Genomic DNA, 18,751 nt, shown 5'->3' on the forward strand with positions numbered 1-18,751 from the left:
AGGTCATTAGGTACAAAGAAAAAAGGATGTGCAAACAGGGTGGACATTTACTGCTCCAATAACAAGAATGTTTGGAAAAATGTGTATTAGCCCTGTAGCTTTGATGTTAATCATCTGTTTACCAATGCAAAATAATGCAGGATGTCTTATTAAATTCTAAAACGCCAAAAAAAAAAAACACTAAATAAACATAGAATAGGCTTTATGCCCAGCTGCACTTCTTCCTGAACTTCAGCCAGCTCTTTGTTTCCTGTCTGCCATTATTGGACAAACTGATTAAGGTGTGCCTGACCTCAGTAGTCACAAACAAACTGATTAATCCAGGTGTGTCTGATTATTGTTGTTGTGACTACTGAGGTCAGGCACACCTGGATTAATCAGTTTGTCCAATAATGGCAGACAGGAAACAAGGAGCTGGCTGATGTTCAGGAAGTAGTGCAGCTGGGCATAAAGCCTATGGTAGGTCTATTCCATTTACTGAAGTGGTTATTTTGGATATAGAAAGTATTAGGATATAGTGACAAATTTTGCAATATCATGTACTTTTGATTTTCAAAATAACATTCAAATCAACGAAATGAAAAGAACATAAATGCACTGCCCCCTACTGTAGGACTGAGAAATGGTAAAACAATAAGACAAGATAAGTACTACTGTAAATATAAAAAGATGCTTAAAATCATGTATTCCTTAGAACTTACCATAGATTTAAAGTTAACTTTACTGTTGCCATTAGTTTCAGTGTTTTTATTGTAGTTCATCAGATTACAAAGCATAAAACAAATACTGATCACGCTCTTTCAAAATATGTTTACAGAATGAATCTGAAAGATTTTTATTACTTATGTGGTTTTTATCACTATTAAGAACTTATTTTTCTGTTTATTTTTTAGCAAATATGACTGTGATAGTTTGCTTTCCAATATGACCAGTGGGTGGCAGTGTCTGACTGTGTTGCAGAGACATAGTTCTCCTAAAACTGCTCACGTGTTAAAGGGATAGTTTACCCAAATATGAAAATTCTGTCATCACTTACTTTCTCCCATGTTGTTACAAACTTGTATAAATTCTTTGCTCTGATACACACGAAGGCAGATATTTTGTAACCAACCGTTCGTGAGCCAATACTATGGAAGTGAATGGGGCTCACGAATGGTTTGATTACGAACATTCTTCGAAATCTCTTTCTTCAAAACCAAGAAATGTATACAGGTTTGTAACAAACATGAAAGTGAGTAAATTATGACATAATTGTAATTTTGGGGTGAACTATCTCTTTAACAAAGAAAGAACATTGTGCCCTGATACAATGAAAAGAGTATTCGCAAAAATAGTTTGGCATTTGCCTCACTTCTATAGTTCCTCTATAACAGGTTGTCTCTGTGCCTGTTGTATGTTCAAAAAACTAAATGCTATCAAACATGCTTTTATTCATGTTAAGGTCATTCTATCACCATGGTGCAAATCACATCACATGACTTAAATACTATCTCCTATAGGCTATAGGAACCAATAAATGCACATTATATACACATTATTCCACACCACAGTGCCCAAGGTCTTGTTTATTCTGTGAATACAGATCTCTTGCAACCTTAACTGAGATACCACAACAAATTTGTTGAAAGATAATATATTATATATATATTTTACATATTTTGAGACCTAAAATAAGATGAAGTGTGGGGCTATAAACAATAGGCGTTTGGCCAAAATATTATTCTGTACAGCTTCTCAAGCATGTAAACGGATATGAAAATAAGTGGTTGTGCTAAGAATGATTTGCATAGGATGTGCTTAAAATACACAATGCAGCATACAAGGGCCTAAATGTGAGTGTTTGCCAAATACTTAAATTCCACCGCTCAAAGGTTTATTGGAGATGGTTGCTATTACAAAGGAACATTTGGTAAGCAACATGTAAACATTGTATTGATAATATCAATAATCAATTTTTTTGCGAAATCATGCACTTGTCCCATTTACTTAACTATATTATATTGCTTACATACAAACATAATTCAATACTTTATGTAGTGCATGTTTTCTACTGCTTGTATAGGCCTACGCACATGTTGATACATACAGTAGTAATTGGGAGGGATTATGAATGAATGGGAGTGGCAGTAAAGTTGTCTGTCCTTAGCAGCTGTATTTTGATGTAATGGAGGGGTTGGGCGACACAGTCCGCCTACACGAGCTTTGTGTTGATGTTCAAAAGAGAAAAAGCACTGACAGTCCGCGACCAGAGGAGCACAAGAGGACATCACAGCGAACAGACAACGCCAGAAAAGGAGAGAAAGAGGGAGACTGAGGGAAGACGGCGTTTTGTGGGATTTCAAGGGAGCCGAGAGCTGGACTGAATCATGGCCATCACGACGGCTTGCACTGGCTTTACAGTACTGCAGCCAATCAGTGAGATTATTAATCTACCACTGGACCAGGTAACTGTCACTTTAACATACATTGATGCTGCGCGTTTGTCGCTAGCTGATCTGAAATCGTTTGTTATAAATACAGCACACTTCATCTCTGGCATCGACTGCGTGATATAAGCGTTTTATTATGAGCTGAGTGTATCACATTACAGTCCTCCTGTTTGTCATTATATGTTACACAACGGCAGTTTTTCCTTTCCTGCCTGTGTTTTCGCTAAACATTGGCTGATGACAAGTGAACCATGGCTGTGTCGTAAAACATAGCGTGTTGACTGGCTAGTTTTGAGAAACACGCGCCCACGATGCACGAAAACGCACGCTCGTGACTCTGACGTCCCAAATGCTTTCTAGGTAGTTAGCTCAGGTTTTAAAACACAGCCGTGGTCACGATTATACTTGAGTTAAAGAGACGGTTATTGTAAAAGAAGAATGGATTAACAGGTTTGAAAGACATCTGAGTTAAACGGTTATTAATAATGAAAGAAATCGAGGCTTTAGAGAGATTGTTTCATTTTCACAATGTTGCATAATACGTCATTTTGTCGTCACTTGTGTTGAATAGATTTTAAAAGATAAAAAAATAATAATAATATTTTTAAACAAAAATTATACAAAACTATTATTATTAGTAACAACAACAATAATAATAAAAATAGCTAAATAATAAACTATTCTTTTTGGTAATCGTATTGCATATGGAACCAAAAGTTTTGTTTTTCATCTTTAAACAAATGTGGCTTCATACTTTTTCGACGTCCTACGTGCCTACCGACAGTTTTGTGACGTCACACATATAGAAACTGCTTTACCACATCTTAACTACTAAATGTAACTGCATGTAATATTTATGGTAATCTAAATAAACAAGCATATTAAGAACAAGTACCTTTGATCACAGATGGCTAATGGTTTGCTACCTACTTTCAACTAGATTGGGTGAATGAATTAATATTGCCTTTGGATAAATTAAAATTCCTTCTTTCACACCCTTTCCAACAAGTAATATGACTGCATTGTCTTATCCTTGCTCCACATACATCGCTGCCGATATTATGCGTGGGTATGCATTACAAATTGATTTCTTGTTGCAGTTAAAAATCTGCCTGCTATGCAAAAAAGTAATCGAACGTTTATTTTCATGAACAGGAGGTATCAAGGTTATGCATCGCATCTTAAAAATGTATGACCCAAGTTTGTCAATGTGGTGTAAGAGGTTATTTTAACCTACAAAAAGTTGCTCGCATCTCTGGTCGTGCAAGATTTTTTTCATCCTTCCTGGATCATGCAGCCTCATTACAATATCTTTATAAACACATCAAGTTTGATAAAGTGTTCAGATAAAGCATCTTTACAGTTGCCCTGTACCCATTAATACTGTACCCGTATTGTCTTTTTCAACTCATCTGACCTCTTGGGTCAGAAGAGTCTGCTGCACATGTGGAATGTGGCTAAAAATGCAGTCGCTCTGGAGTGTGAACATTCTTGTCTTTCTTTGTATGTGCCAACCTATAATTGTTAAATATATTTATAAGTGCATGTCAGACTTTAAACTGTACATACATTGATGGTAGCAGTCCTCTAAACATTAATCTGTAGTAGCCTACTCATCAGGATAAATCAAGGATGCAAAGTAGGGATGCATAACGATTAATCGCGATTAATATATAGCAGAATAAAAGTTTTTGTTTACATCATATATGTGTGTAAACTGTGTATAATAATTATGTATATGTAAATATGCACACATGCATGTATAATTTTAAGGAAAAATATATATTTATATATAATATAAATATACACGTTAACATTTCTTAAATATATACATGCATGTATGTGCATTTATCTACACAATGTTATTATACACAGTTTACACACATATATGATGTAAACCAAAACTTTTATTCTGCTATAGATTAATCGTGATTAATCGTTATGCATCCCTAATGCAAAGAAGGTGATTTTTGATCTGTAAATCTATTTGGTTATATCCAGAGCCATAGTGCCATGTGCTGGCATGAATCTCAGACTTTGTTGAATGAGATTTTTGGCAGATAGCACAATGGTTCCATTCAGGAGATCATTTTAATGTGACAGAAATCAATAATATAGCCCATCATGAAATGAGCTGTCAGGATTACAACTTCCTGAGCCTCAGCCAGCCGGGAGATTACATAACATTTGGATCGCTAGACTGGTTCCAGTTTATCCGCAAAGGAAGATGAGAAGTGTTTAATTTGAGACTGGGATGTTAAAATAACCGTGTCACTAAGGGCACTTAGATAACCAATTTGCATATAAGCCTTAAGGTATTAGCATATTGCTCCTCGGTTTACTGGCTTGTTTTAATTAAATAGCTAATTAAATAACAAAGCAACAACCAATAATGTGAGTTTGGGGCAGGGTATCTCTTTTTTGATTCAATCGGTGTGTGGGTGTGTCCATGAAACTTGTTTGAAAACACTAATTTGTTTGATTAAAAAATATTAGGATAGTTATGCGATGCACCACTTCTAAATATATAATTGGCCACAAAGATGACTAATGCCTTGTCCTTCATAGTGGCAAGGCTCACTTCACTTTCTGAAATTCTTCTTGACCCAATGACCTTCAGAGGCTGATGGATTCTAGTTTAAGGAAGACTTAAAATAGACCACAGTCCTTAAAGTTGTTTCATGTCACTAGTACACACTAGAGCTTATATTATTTCATATTATATCATATCAAAGCTTTAAATTCACTGAATGCAGACTGTGCATATTGTCTTTAGTGGCATGTTATCAGGAAGCACACAGGTCTCTTGTCTCCTACCCCAGTGAGCCTAGCAGATGCACAAGACACAGCCATGATTTCTCAGAGGAGTATTCTCTCTCTCTCTCTCTCTCTCTCTCTCTCTCTCTCTCTCTCTCTCTCTCTCTCTCTCTCTCTCTTTCTTTTAATAGGAGACTCTTGGCACCAGTTGCCTCTGGTGGAGTTCTGCTTATGGAAGTGTTGAACTGTTCTTTTTGTATTATTTTCTGTTGATGTGCCGAAGTACATTTTGGTCATAATGGACTTTGACTTTATCTACAAATCATTTTCAATGCAACATTAACCCTGTCTCTATTTGACACATTAGATCATGTTTGGACTTTTGTCGACCTGACAAAGTCAGACTGTGGCTGTGTTTGAAAGCTTAGGGGGTGTCCACACCAAAGCTTTTACGCCCGCGGCCGGCGTTTGTTTCCAATGGAAGCTCTGCGTTTTTCAAAAAAGCACTGGGCACGAGAGTTGAAAATATTCAACTTTGAGTAAAAAAGCTTGGCTCGTCAATGTCAGTTCTTACATGGCCATCCAATCACAGTTTATGAGGGGTGAGACAAATATCACAACAACCAAGCGCATCGTACAATGACTGATAAACAAAGCAGAAGTATCACTGCAGGCATTCGTCGTCCTCCAGGCGTTTTGAGCCGCGTTTAAAAGCTTTGGTGTGCACACCCCCTTATGCGGCTTTCACATAGGAGGCGCTGTACGCTGGGTTCGCCACTGGGTTCAGCGCAGCCAAGCGATTTGTGCTCTGATGGCCAGACAAAGTAGGCGGGGTTTTCAATAAATTACTACAGTATTTATATTTGGGTTAAATAGCGGATGAGTAATACAGAGATTGATGTTGCCCGGCTCCATATCACGTAACTTTAAGCTGCCTACCTACAACAAGCTACTTGAATTAAACCACACCTGACATGCCAACTTGAATTACTACGTGTTTCCATGACACGGCTTTCCTTCCGATGTCTCTATAGGATCGTAAACTTGTATTATAAAGCTCCGGGAATTCCGAAACACACCGTATATAAGCTTTTTGTCCATTTTGATTTTGATTTGCTTGTTTGGATGCCCTGTTTTTATTGGTCGCGCGGTTAATCGTCACAGCACGCAGCGCAAAAGTTAAACTTTTTTTAACTTTGACCGCAGCGTGAGCGCAAGCTGCGCTCTGCTGCGCTAGCGCTTTGCTCGACGCAACAAAAAAACGCCCTCGCGCGGTGGAAGCCATTGAAATGAATGGGATTTATAGCGCAGCGCACACTGCATCCTATGTGAAAGCCACATTAGGCAGCTGACTTGTTGCTTCGCTGACTCATAAGGCAATGATTTTGCTCCGGGAAAAAACACAATTGTACAGCCGTCATAGGCAGGTATATATAAACAGGGAGAAATATAAACAGGGAGTGCCTTTGTGATAACTAATCCCATATTTGAAAATTACAATACTAATCACTCGACAGAAATGCATTTAAATTGTGTCAAAAGAAAACACTAAATTTGTGCTCCATCTGCTTTTTTGGCCGCCAATTTATTTTGAACTTGACCAGGCTCGACCAATCACATTCCCCGTGCACAAACATGCCAAGAATTGTGTGAAGGTATCTCTAGAGACAGGAAGTCATGCAAACATTGGGTTCAGATGTGCCTTCATGCTTTCTTGCCTTGGAATGCTGCCTCCGAAGGAAGCAGAGCTTTCGGGTGCAGCCTGTATCTATATAAGGAACTGTTTAGTTTAATATTTTCGAAAACTTTTGTAAAATGACAGCAGTATGATAACCAATTTTGAAAAGCAACAAACACATAGTTTTTCCTCTCGCGATAAGTCATTCCAAACATCATGTAATGGATGTTGGCATGTTTACTAATATCACATATACACACTAGCCATTATTTTAACTCAAAGGAGACTTGAGGAGTATTAATGCCAAAGAAAACCTCTTATACGTACTTGGGAGCGACAATGTTTTCTTGGAGGTAATAATAGATTCTTTTAAATCAATGAAGATGTAGGAGTGTCATCCAAACATATTTGGCAAGAAAGCCTCATATACTTGGGATCAGACACGTATGAGGTGTTTCTTGGAGGTTTAGTCATCTTCAAATAATGGTTATGTGACTTGCGTACATCAGGTGACCTTCAATTGCGAAATACACCTTTTCCGAATTGCCTGAGAAAGCACCTCAACCTTTTTGCGAAATTGTATTTTCAATTCTTATGACAGCTCTTATGCCCGAGTCTGTGCTACACTGTTGTCTAACACTTGAAAGTGACCATATAGAGAATTGACACCTTATAAACACTAAACATGCTGGTGTAGAGATAAGAAACGGTTGTATTCACTTTAGAAAACCTTGTCAACCTAAAAAAGTAAGTTACCTGGTTGCCTTCAATTTTTTATTTAATACAACTTGTAAATATGAATTAACTAGTTAAATACAGTTCTGTAAAAATGTTGTGTCAACTAATATTTTTAAGTTGAAATAACTTTTTAAGTCAACCAGGTAACTTACTTTTTTAGGGTTGAACCAAGTTTTTGTTTTTTAAAGGGATAGTTCACTTTAAAATGAAAATTCTGTCATCATTTACTCATCCTCATGTTGTTCTAAACCTGTATGAATTTCTTTTTTCTGATGAACACAAAAGAAGATATTATAAGAAATTATGGTAAACACACAGCAGTATGTGACCATAGACTTTCACAGTAGGAAAAAAATATTTCAAAGTATTGTGATAAATGACTAAGAAAATATTTTGATAAATGATGTTAAGCACACAGTTGACTGTACCCATTAAATTCCGTCATATTTTTTTATTCCTACCATGGAAGTCTATGGTCACTTACTGTTACCATCATTTCTTAAAATATCTTATTTTGTGTTCATCAGAAAAAAGAACTTCATACAGGTTTAGAACAACATGAGGGTGAGTAAATGATGACATTTATGATTTTAAGGTAAACTATCCCTTTAAAGTGTAGTGTCTTTAGGTAGCACTGTGAAGCCCACGGAAGAGATTTGGACTTTGGACTGCATAAAGTATTTGAGTTGTTGTCCTACTTTAGAAACATTACCACTGTAAAAGATACTAAGAACTAATATGATACTAATATGTTATAGCTGTGATTACATGAATGACTCTATTAAAGGTGCCATAGCGACTTTTTCCATGTTTAAGTGCTATAATTGGGTCCCCAGTGCTTCTATCAACCTAAAAAAAACGTGAAAAAGATAAATCCAGTAACTTAGTTTTGGTAAACAATTTTTGCAAGCATGTGAATAATTTGGTCCTTCAGATTTTGCCTGCATGTTTTGTGAGGTAGGTAGCAAGACGAATTACAATAATACCGCCCCTTAATCTGCACAACCCAACCACGGCACTGCCATTTAGGGCGCACTCACACTATCCAAACCAAACCGCGCTCAGGCGTGTTTGACCCCCAAAGCCTGGTTTGATTGACTAGTGTGATCGCTCTGATCCGTGCCCAGCCGCGGATTGATTAATTGCGCCGCGGCCGGGTTGCAGAGGTGGGCCGGAGTGCGGTTCACTTGGGCTCAGGTGCGGAAGGCTGTGGTGTGAGCGCAATCGCGCCTGAGCGCGATTCAAAAGGTGAAGACGTCAGTTGCGCGCCCACTCACCTTCATCTGCCTCCGTAAAAACCTTTTGATTCGCGCAGCGGGGTTACGGGAATGTCCGAGCTGCACACGTGACAGATCAACTAAGCAATATGATGACATGTGAGAGGGCTGTCTGTAATCGCGCACCAAACGACTCCGAATAAAAAAACACAGACTTAACATTACGGTGGGTTCCAGTGTTAAGAGAGAGCTTTACTTCCTGCTTTTTCAAAACAATCGCATCTTAATGATGAAAGCGCGCCCGGACTCGGATCGATTAGAAGTACAGTGTGAGTGCGTGCATCTGGGGGAGTAGGGAGGGGTGACAATCGCGCTGGGGCATGGTTTGGTTTGGTTTGGATAATGTGAGTGCGCCCTTAGTGCAAAGAGAAAAAAAAAATTACAGCACAATTGAGTTTCAATTGCAACAAACCATCATCATTGTGATCAGTGTTTGCATTTCATCAGCTCATTTGCATTTTAAAGGACACACCCAAAAACGGCACATTTTTGCTCAGAACTACAAAATGGGAATTTTAACGTGCGATAATAAATTATCTGTGGGGTATTTTCAGCTAAAAGTTCACATACGCATTTTGGGGACACCAAAGACTTAATTTACATCTTAAAAAATATCATGATATGACCCCTTTAAATAACCTCACATTAACCCCTACAGGGGCATCATCCAGCTCAAAAAGAACAGGGATGAATAAATTGTTTTGGGTACCCAGGTTCCCATGATCTCGCTTCATTGCATGTAGGTGCACGCACATCTTATTCATCAAGACTAATTTTTAAGAAAGTCCTTATAGAGTTAAAGTGTCAGCTCTAACCAGAGGGAGAAAACAAGAGCATGTCAGTTTTTTCTCAATATAATTGTTTTAAGTAGACTTGTTTAAACATGAAGGTGCTTCTGTAAGACTGGGTATATTACCATGCGGCAGTTCTCTGTTAATTTTATTTAGATTTTTATACAGTTGAGGACTCAATAAAAAGGCAGAAGTGCTGGTTGCTCCATCACCCCTGCTGGTAAAGCTAATGGGTTGTTGTAGGAAGTTGCTCATGAATGTGGCAGGTGCATGTAATGTAGCAGCAGATCTACACCGCAGGCATATAGTGAAAGCTGACACTAACAGACCGTCCTGAAGCAATTTTCCATCCTTTCAGACATATAGTAGGCAAAATCTTTTGTCTTCTCCCAGATGGTGCCGGTTGCCAGCGTTGCCCAGGTGTGATGTTTTTTTTACACTTGCGCCATGACTCAAAATGAAAAGGAAATTTATCACATTTCAGCATCTATTCCCAATTTACTTATTGTCAATTTCCAGCCACCGTGGCTCTGTGGTAGTGATGTATCCTAGCAACCGGAACGTTTTAAGGCTCATTGTGAGTCATTACAGTCGGATCGCCGGTATGCCCTCGCTAGATCTGTCCTTGCAGTTACCGGAAAAAAGCCTACTGCTTTGAAAACATTTCACTTTTTAGTTGCAAGCTCATTAATAGATGGTAAGGCTTGGTGGAAGTCCAACAGAAGGGAATTTGCTGACTGGAAGAATGAAGTGTTGCATGGAGAATTGTATCTGGTTCAGCTTGCCTTTGCATTGTAAAACTGATGCACCTTTTCCTAGGTGTATCTTGAAATTGCAGGCAGCATTAAAGGAAACTGGTAAATGGAGGCATTAGTGGTCATCAGTTAAAAAGGAAGTGCAGAGATCAGAGAGAGAGAGAGAGAGAGAGAGAAAGGGAGACCAAAGCGGAATTTATAGTTGTGCGTAAGTTCAAAGGCTCAGTGGCAAAAAAACGCTCAACGCCACCTCCGTCAAAAACGAGATGATGATATTAACCCAAATGTTATGCTCAGCACATATTATACGTCCATCAAATATTTTTGCACCAAATCCGGTTAATCCCTGCCTCTGTTTATTCAGAAATACTGGTTTGTTGTTGCAAGCCATTAAAGGGACACTCCACTTTTTTTGAAAATATGTTCATTTTCCAGCTCCCTTAGAGTTAAACATTTGATTTTTACCTTTTTGGAATCCATTCAGCTGATCTCTGGGTCTGGTGCTACCAATGTTAGCATAGCTTAGCACAATCCATTAAATCTGATTAGACCATTAGCATCTCACTAAAAAATAACCAAAGAGTTTTGATATTTTTCCTATTTGAGAGAGTATAGTTCCTAGCCATATCTGCCTAGAAAATCTTAGTAAATCGTCTTAGTACACAATGTAACTACAGAAGAGTCAAGTTTTAAATAGGAAAAATATCAAAACTCTTTGGTTATTTTTTAGCGCGATGCTAATGGTCTAATCAGATTCAATGGATTGTGCTAAGCTATGCTAAAAGTGGTAGCGCCAGACGCGGAGATCGGCTGAATGCATTCCAAAACTGTAAAAATCAAATGTTTAACTCTAGGGGAGCTGGAAATAAGCATTTTTTTTCTAAAAAAAGTGGACTGTCCCTTTAAGAGTCTGATAGAAATTCTCATTCACAAGAAAACTTAGAGGGTTTTACATCTGAGCTCTTCAATTCTTCCTCATTTCCTTAGTAGCGGCTTGTATCGCAAACATGACAGCAAGAACTCGATTGTTTTTCACAGTGTTTCGTTTGACGCTGTGGTGCAGTTCTTATTTTAACCCTTTGTTGTGATTGGCTTCCAAAATAAAGAGTTGCAATCGACAGGGAGTCTGTGAAAAATGTTGGGACTTGTTTTTAAATGATCACATCACTCTTTTTGGGTGACAGACCCAAGGGTGAGCAGGCTTCAGTTACTATTAGCTTTTTGGCTAGACTGGTGTATTGTATAAAGCAGGATAAATGGCAGCTGTTTGTCATGCAGGGAAGGCTTGAATGGTGAGCTATTTATAGCCAACCAAGGAAGCTGTGATTGTTGGATCGACATGAAGGGATGTAACAGGAGGCTGCTGCTTGTGACAGAAGCTTTTTGTGTTGGACACTGTTGATTTTATATATATATATCAGGGTTCCCACGGGTCCTTGAAATCCTTGAAAGTTTGTGAATCTGGGGGATAAAAATTCAAGGTCATGGGAAGTTTTTGAAAATATACATACATAGATACAGGTCATCGGAAGTGCTTGAATCCATTATGCAAGACGTTTTCTGGAAAAAAATCCATATATTTCCCTGGAGTGTAGGATAATATACAAAAAATTCTAGACTTTTTAAGCACACATGCTAAACTGTTCGCTGTAAATGCTTTTATCTTCTGTATGCGAATGTTGATTCATACCAAAATGCATAGCATGAGTTCCTCGAAAAGGAACTGTAACAATGTATCTTAAAAGGGTAACACGATGTAACCTTGTTCTTACTTGAAATGTGTCCCCACATTTAGTCCTTGAATTTGAGGGTATTGGACCTGGAAAGTCCTTGAAAGTTTAATAAGGTACTGTGCAAAGTCTTAGGCCACCACCAGCAGCTTTGTTGTTTTAGCAAAGTTTTATTGTCCATCCAGATTTATTTTTCACTTTTTTTAAGATGCAAACAGAAGATACAGGAAATATGTATACAAAATTTAAAACAAAACAATATTCAGAACTAAATGTCTTCTTCAGGCATCAGTCTGTATTAAGTGTGACCTCTCTTGGCACAAAACACATCTTTTGTGAGCTTTTTTCAAGTCCTGAAGTCATTTGATTAAAATGAGAAATTAGGATTTAATTTCATTTAGGCTCAAGAGTTGCCTGCTATTGCTCAAGTGGAAGGGGAGTTTAACCTTAATACTTGACACTTCAGCTTATACTTTTATACTGTTTTTAATACTACACACATTTCGTGTATTTTCTGTTTTTATTCTAATAAAAAGACTATATATAAATATATAAATAATTATATATGATCACTATACAATTGCAAAAACAACAAATCTAATGGTAGCATGGTGGCCTAAGACTTGTACTTAGGCACAGTACTGTATATATAAATGTATATGTATATATATATACTTTGTGTGTGTGTGTGTGTGTAGATTGTATATATGTATGAAACTAAACTATAAAATAATAAAACTAAACTATGCCAGAATGAGGAACTGGACTACAGGTAACATGGTTGAATAGTTTGCTTACCGAATGCAGTCAACGCTACGGATGTGGATACAGATATTTTTTTAAAACACTTCTTTTAATGCAAAGTTTATCTTATCTTTGTTAATTGTCTGCTTGCGCCTGAAACAACAGTCTATTACATTTCCAAGCAATTGATTTTAGTGATGTTGGAAAATAAAACGACTAAATTATCCCATAAACTTCCACTGAAGGAGCGGTGCTGTGCAAACCTTGATTATGAACCAAAATATCATTGAAACCTTATGTGATTTCTTTTGATCAGTAAAAATCTATTGCAACTACCCAGGGCACACCTTGTGGTGTGGGGCTTTGCAAGGGCAAGCATCACTCACAATTTTGTGAAAAGCTATTTCATTTTACTGCTTGGAATCATTGATGCAGTGATGTTGTAAAGATGGAGACAAGGGCCTTGGGTTCAAACACTGTCCTTGTGTTTAGCTCGGAGAAAATGCATGAACGTTTTAATGTGTGATGTTATTCATGTTAAATTCATGTCTCATGAACTAACAAAGAGATCTTTTATTGGGAACAATCTGCCTTTTAAGGCTTTCCCTAGTTTTTTTTTTATTATTTAGGGTTTCTTGACTGAGTGCACAGTAAAGTTAGACTGTAAGTTGATTTTAATACAGGGCTGTATCAGGGTGAAAAAACTCCCTGTTGGCAGTTGGGTCAAGTAAAGCTTCGGAGAAAGCGTGGCTTATCTTAAGTACTCCTTCTGCAGTCAGCAGACTAGCTCCTTATCTTTGCCTGCAGTTAAAGTTGTATGCAGACTTGCTGGTGCTTATTTCAGAAATGGATTGCCAAGTGAATCAGTAATGCACAATAGATGTGTGTGTGTGTGGGGGTGAGCTGGCAGGATGTTAAACGTGCAGCGGAGGTAGTGGTGTGTCACACAGTTGTGAAATTAAGATTCCCATGGGAAGCTACAGGTGCCGCATGCAGGTTCAGCAGGCCCGACTTGACGGCCTTGTTTCTTTCTTCCAACAAGCAGATTTCTGCTTAATGATTATCTTAAAGACAACTGTAAAAATTTCTATTTTCTCCTATTTCATTTTTTAAGTTAAATTAACTTGAATTTACAATTTATTTATACTTTCTTGACTAGTATGGAGTTCTTATAAACTTTAAAAATAAAGTTGAAATAATTTAAGCTAATTCAACTTTATTTTTATGATAAACACATCACTAGTCAAGAAAGTTTTGCAATGAATTGTAACTTCAATTTGATTACACCGACTTTAAATTTAAAGGGGACATTCCATGAAAATCAGACTTTTCCATGTTTAAGTGCTATAATCGGGTCCCCAGTGCTTCTACCAACCCAGAAAACATGAAAAATAGCAACACTGTAACTTTGTTTTGGTAAGGCTCTCTCTGCTAGCATGTGAATAAATAGGTCATGCGGATTTCGCTTCCTGCATGACGTAGGTAAGGGATCTGATTATTATGATACCGCCCCTTCATCTGCGCTATCCAACCATGACGCTACCTCGAGTGCGAGTGACCGAGAGAAAGAATGACTGACAGCACGACGCGTTTGTATTCCCTCAAACACAAACAGGAGCCACAATCTTATAACTTGTAGTTTTAATAATATTTCTAAAGATTGAATTAACGTTCTAAAGGATTAACCTTAACTTAGTGAAAGAGAGAGAGCGAGTGAGCGAGAGAGAGCAAGTGAGCGAACGAACGAGAGAGAGAGAGAGAGAGTTGTTTAATATGTTTCTCTGAAGTTTATATGAATGAACACGAGGATTAATGCACTGCACGAGACAGAGTGAGAGAACAACGCGTATTCACTATCATACACAATAAGTAAATATGTTGTTTAATGTTTCTCTATAGTGTCAAATGAATACGAGGAGTTACAAGATAGATGAGAGACTGACAGAAACGCGAATGTGTTCAATATGTGTACACAATAAACTTAAACATGTCATTTGATCTGTTTCTCTAAAGTTTAAGCATTAAAAGTGTTGTTTTATTACAGATCATTTAAATGTGCTCGTGTGGTTTGGTCAAAAAGTAAACTTCTGAGTGTTTGTGGACGTGTATTTTATTTGTAACATGCTGAAAATCATTGTGAAAATCATTGTGCCTGTTTAATACACTGGCAGCAGCATGAGAGCTAAAAGTCTTTATTTTTATTCCACAATGTTCCCCATCTGCTGATAAACATGTATTTAGTATGCGTAAAACAGATGATTGACTTTTTAAACTTGTTCAAATATATAATGCTTAACATCGCTCACTGCTTCTTTCGTGAGAGAATCTTCCTCGATGCTCTGTCATGTCTACAGCGCGAGCGCTTGAGACTCCGCCCACCTGAGCAGCTCGTTTGGATTTAAAGGGATACACACAAAAACGGTGCATTTTTGCTCAGACCCATAAAGTGCCTATTTTAACATGTCACAATAAATTGCCTATATGGTATTTTGAGCTAAAACTTCACATATGTACTCTGGGGACATCAAAGATTTATTTAATATCTTAAAAACGTCTTGTGGAATGTCCCCTTTAAAATTTTTATAGTGTGGTGACAAAGGGGTACTTGTATAGCTTGATCAGGTACAGGAGGGGTACAGATAGCCACTAACGATAAAACACCTTTCATGTTATCCATAATGCTATGATCAAACTAGAAGTTTCATTCCAAAGACTTCCATTCATAAGCATGGGAATGCGTCAGAAACGCACTTTACTTTAGTGCATTCAAGTTCAAGTTTGATGAACTCTGACCTGCGAATTTGTATCTACTGAATGTGTGTGACCAATAGATGATCTGTTATCATATCATATTCAGGTCAAGGAAAAAGTAAAAATAATCAAGGAAAGACTTTTTTGTACAATAGTAAAAAAAGGAACAATATCAATGCCATATCGGTCTAAATAGATATTTCCAGCCTGAAAGTGTGAATGCAACATTAGGTTTGTGCTCCAAAGATTTTTGAAGTCTTCAGATAATGTTGTGTGAGGACCAGACTTTTATTTAAAGTCACAATGAAATGGAAGTAGCTGTTGTCTGATTTTCCAACCTGATCTCACTAATTTCCGTGGTATAGTCACGTAATATTTTGCTCATTTATCATATCGTGTCATTGTAATGGATCTCCGCATTTTTCCGTGTCCGTACAACAGACTTTCTTTTTCCGTGTCAGTTTCACGTATTCGTTACTCAATTGTTTTTCCTATTTTTAAACCATTGTCGCTTGGGTTTGGGGTTAGATTTGGGGTTTGGGTTAGGATGTCACTTTTTAACTATTGGTTTATACAAATTTTTCCAGATTTTTAAACAATTGTCACCTGATGTTAGGTTTAGAGTTGGGTTTGGGTTAGGATGTCATTTTATATAACAGAAAGTGTTTTTAACCCAAGCGACAATGGTAAGAAAATAGGAAAATCAATTGATTAACCAATACGTGAAACTGACACAGAAAAGAAAGTTTGTGGTACGGACATGGAAAAATGCGGAGATCCGTGACAATGACACGGATAAATGAGCAAAATATTCCATGACTATAACATGGAAATTCGTAAGATCAGGCTATATTATTTTTCCCATCGTGATGTATATGTGAGTGAAACGGCTTCTGAAATGAGAATAAAATGTAGGATTTGAATTCGTCCATCGAGAATTTATTGGATCATTGGAAGTTGGGTCATGTTGCTATTTGCTAATCGCTGCAATCTTTTCCAGGGCCCCACCCACTTGCCACAGAGTAAAGCCCAATTTATAGTCATGCGTAAGCTCTATGCCGTAGGTTATCTGTAGCCTGTGCGTAGCTCTGCGTAGCCTGATGTGCACCTCGCAAGCGCTGTGATTGGTCCACCAGAACCCCTCCCGTCAGGTAAAAAAACTGTGTCATAGGTATTTCTGTTTGCAACAGAGAAAACAAAGATGATCCAAGTTAAGGGAGTGGTTTAACTCAAACTGCAACAAAAGTCGCTGTTTATTCACATCCATCATTGCTGGTCTTCTCTAATCTATTACGGCTTGTAGATGATTGTAAAGTTTGAATGTGTAGAAAGACATGATCTTGATCTTGTGCAGAGATATCTGTTAGTCTTGTTACCTGGCATCTATAAAGCACAATATCAGTGTCGCATAAACTGTCAAATAAGTTTACCATCCCTCTTTTGCTTGTTCAGGAGACGGGTCTCAGCTCAAAGCTGACTGGCCTCCCTTTGGCGAAGTTTTGCTCTGTTGAGCAGTTGGTTGCTCAGATACAGGCGAGGATCTTGTTTTGCTTGCAAGTTGGGCGTTGATGTGCAGTCAAATGAAAAAGTATTGTTTACCCCCGATTTGTTAATGGAGCAGCGGCAAGTATACTTAGTGTGCAGCATCCAGTCAGTTAGAATGTGTAGCATCAGTAAAATAAAGACATTTGTTTAATAGTGTGGCTGCCCTGGGTATATATTAAAAATCATGAATCATAAGGGAAAAGACTTGGAATAACTAAATTTGTTTGGCCATATATCATTGGTTTTTCTTATTTCTCTTATTCATTCTGTCAATGAACCAATCAAGTTCCAATGATTTGCTACTTGCTAAATGGTTGCAGGTGGTATCAGAGAGAGGGGCATTTTTGCGAGACAGGAATTGAAGCAAACATTAGATTTGGTTGTGCCTTGTTGCATTCGAAGGCAGCATTTATCAGCTTACCAATATAGCCAGTTTGTGTGAACACAAGAATCTAGTCCAGTGCAAATTAAAGGGGACATATCATGAAAATCTGACCTTTTCCTTGTTTAAGTGCTATAATTGGGTCCCCAATGCTTCTATCAACCTTGAAAATGTGAAAAAGATTAACCCAGTAACTTAGTTTTGGTAAACCATTTTCTGCAAGCATGTGAAAATTTTTTGGCTCCCATTGTGATGTCAAAAGGGGATAATACCGCCCCTTAATCTGTACTATCCAACCACAACACTGCCATTTAGTGCAGAGATCAACTCATTTGCATTTAAAAGGACACACGCAATGATAAAGACGTAACCTGTAGTCATGTCAACTTCAATAGTTTTTACTGTAGTTTATAATCAGAAAGGATTAGATTGTGTAACTACACATGTGAAGTGGATGTTGGTCTGTTTGTTTATTTCTCGTATTCTAACTATGATCCTGTCTATGAAGTCTCATAATGTAATTTTGAGATTATAAGAATCAAAATTTGATTTCACTCATTGACTTCACTTTAATCGCAATAGAGGCCCATCTTTCATTTCTCACATCTTGTGTCTAACAATAACAATAATTGTGTCTAAAGTTATCTGTATTCCCTACAGTATTAATGTGTCCATTCCCTTCCATAGAATTATTTTATTGGGTTCTGCCAAGACACTCAAGGGAATGGGAATCTGGCCATCCACTTTAAAACTATATCCATAGATGACAAGCTTTTTCTGCACACATTCTTGACATGACCCTTGAAAAATCAATACACCAAGGGCTTATTATATTAAACACTATTTAATATATTCATTCCAGACAGACATCTCATTTTCAGGCACCAGCTGGTCTTAAAAACCTTCCATGACACACAGTTCAATCCGGTTTAAGTGGTTGATCAAATGGCCTACAGTACAGTGGGTTGGCTATGTTGATCTTAAAGGGATAGTTCACCCAAAAATAAAAATTCTGTCATTTTCTCATTCTCATGTTGTTCTAAACCTGTATGAATGTCTTTTTTTCCTGATGAACAAAGAAGAAGATATTTTGATAAATGATGGAAAACACACAGCTGAATATAACCACTGAGTTCCATAGTAGGAAAATCAAATACGATGAAATGCAATGGGT

The 18,751-nt window shown here is 37.5% G+C and overlaps 1 protein-coding gene across 1 annotated transcript in view; it reads left to right on the top strand.

The window, feature by feature from the left end:
- The first annotated feature begins 2,171 nt into the window (after positions 1–2,171).
- Positions 2,172–18,751, top strand: part of mboat2a (membrane bound O-acyltransferase domain containing 2a) — a 75,669-nt gene continuing 59,089 nt past the window's right edge. Inside the window, exon 1 of the mRNA XM_065288467.2 lies at positions 2,172–2,444. Within this exon, the coding sequence (XP_065144539.2) occupies positions 2,367–2,444 (78 nt within the window). The 5' untranslated portion in view covers positions 2,172–2,366. The remainder of the gene's footprint in view (positions 2,445–18,751) is intronic.

The sequence above is a fragment of the Paramisgurnus dabryanus genome, chromosome 17 (genome assembly GCF_030506205.2).
Source record: "Paramisgurnus dabryanus chromosome 17, PD_genome_1.1, whole genome shotgun sequence".
Taxonomy (NCBI): domain Eukaryota; kingdom Metazoa; phylum Chordata; class Actinopteri; order Cypriniformes; family Cobitidae; genus Paramisgurnus; species Paramisgurnus dabryanus.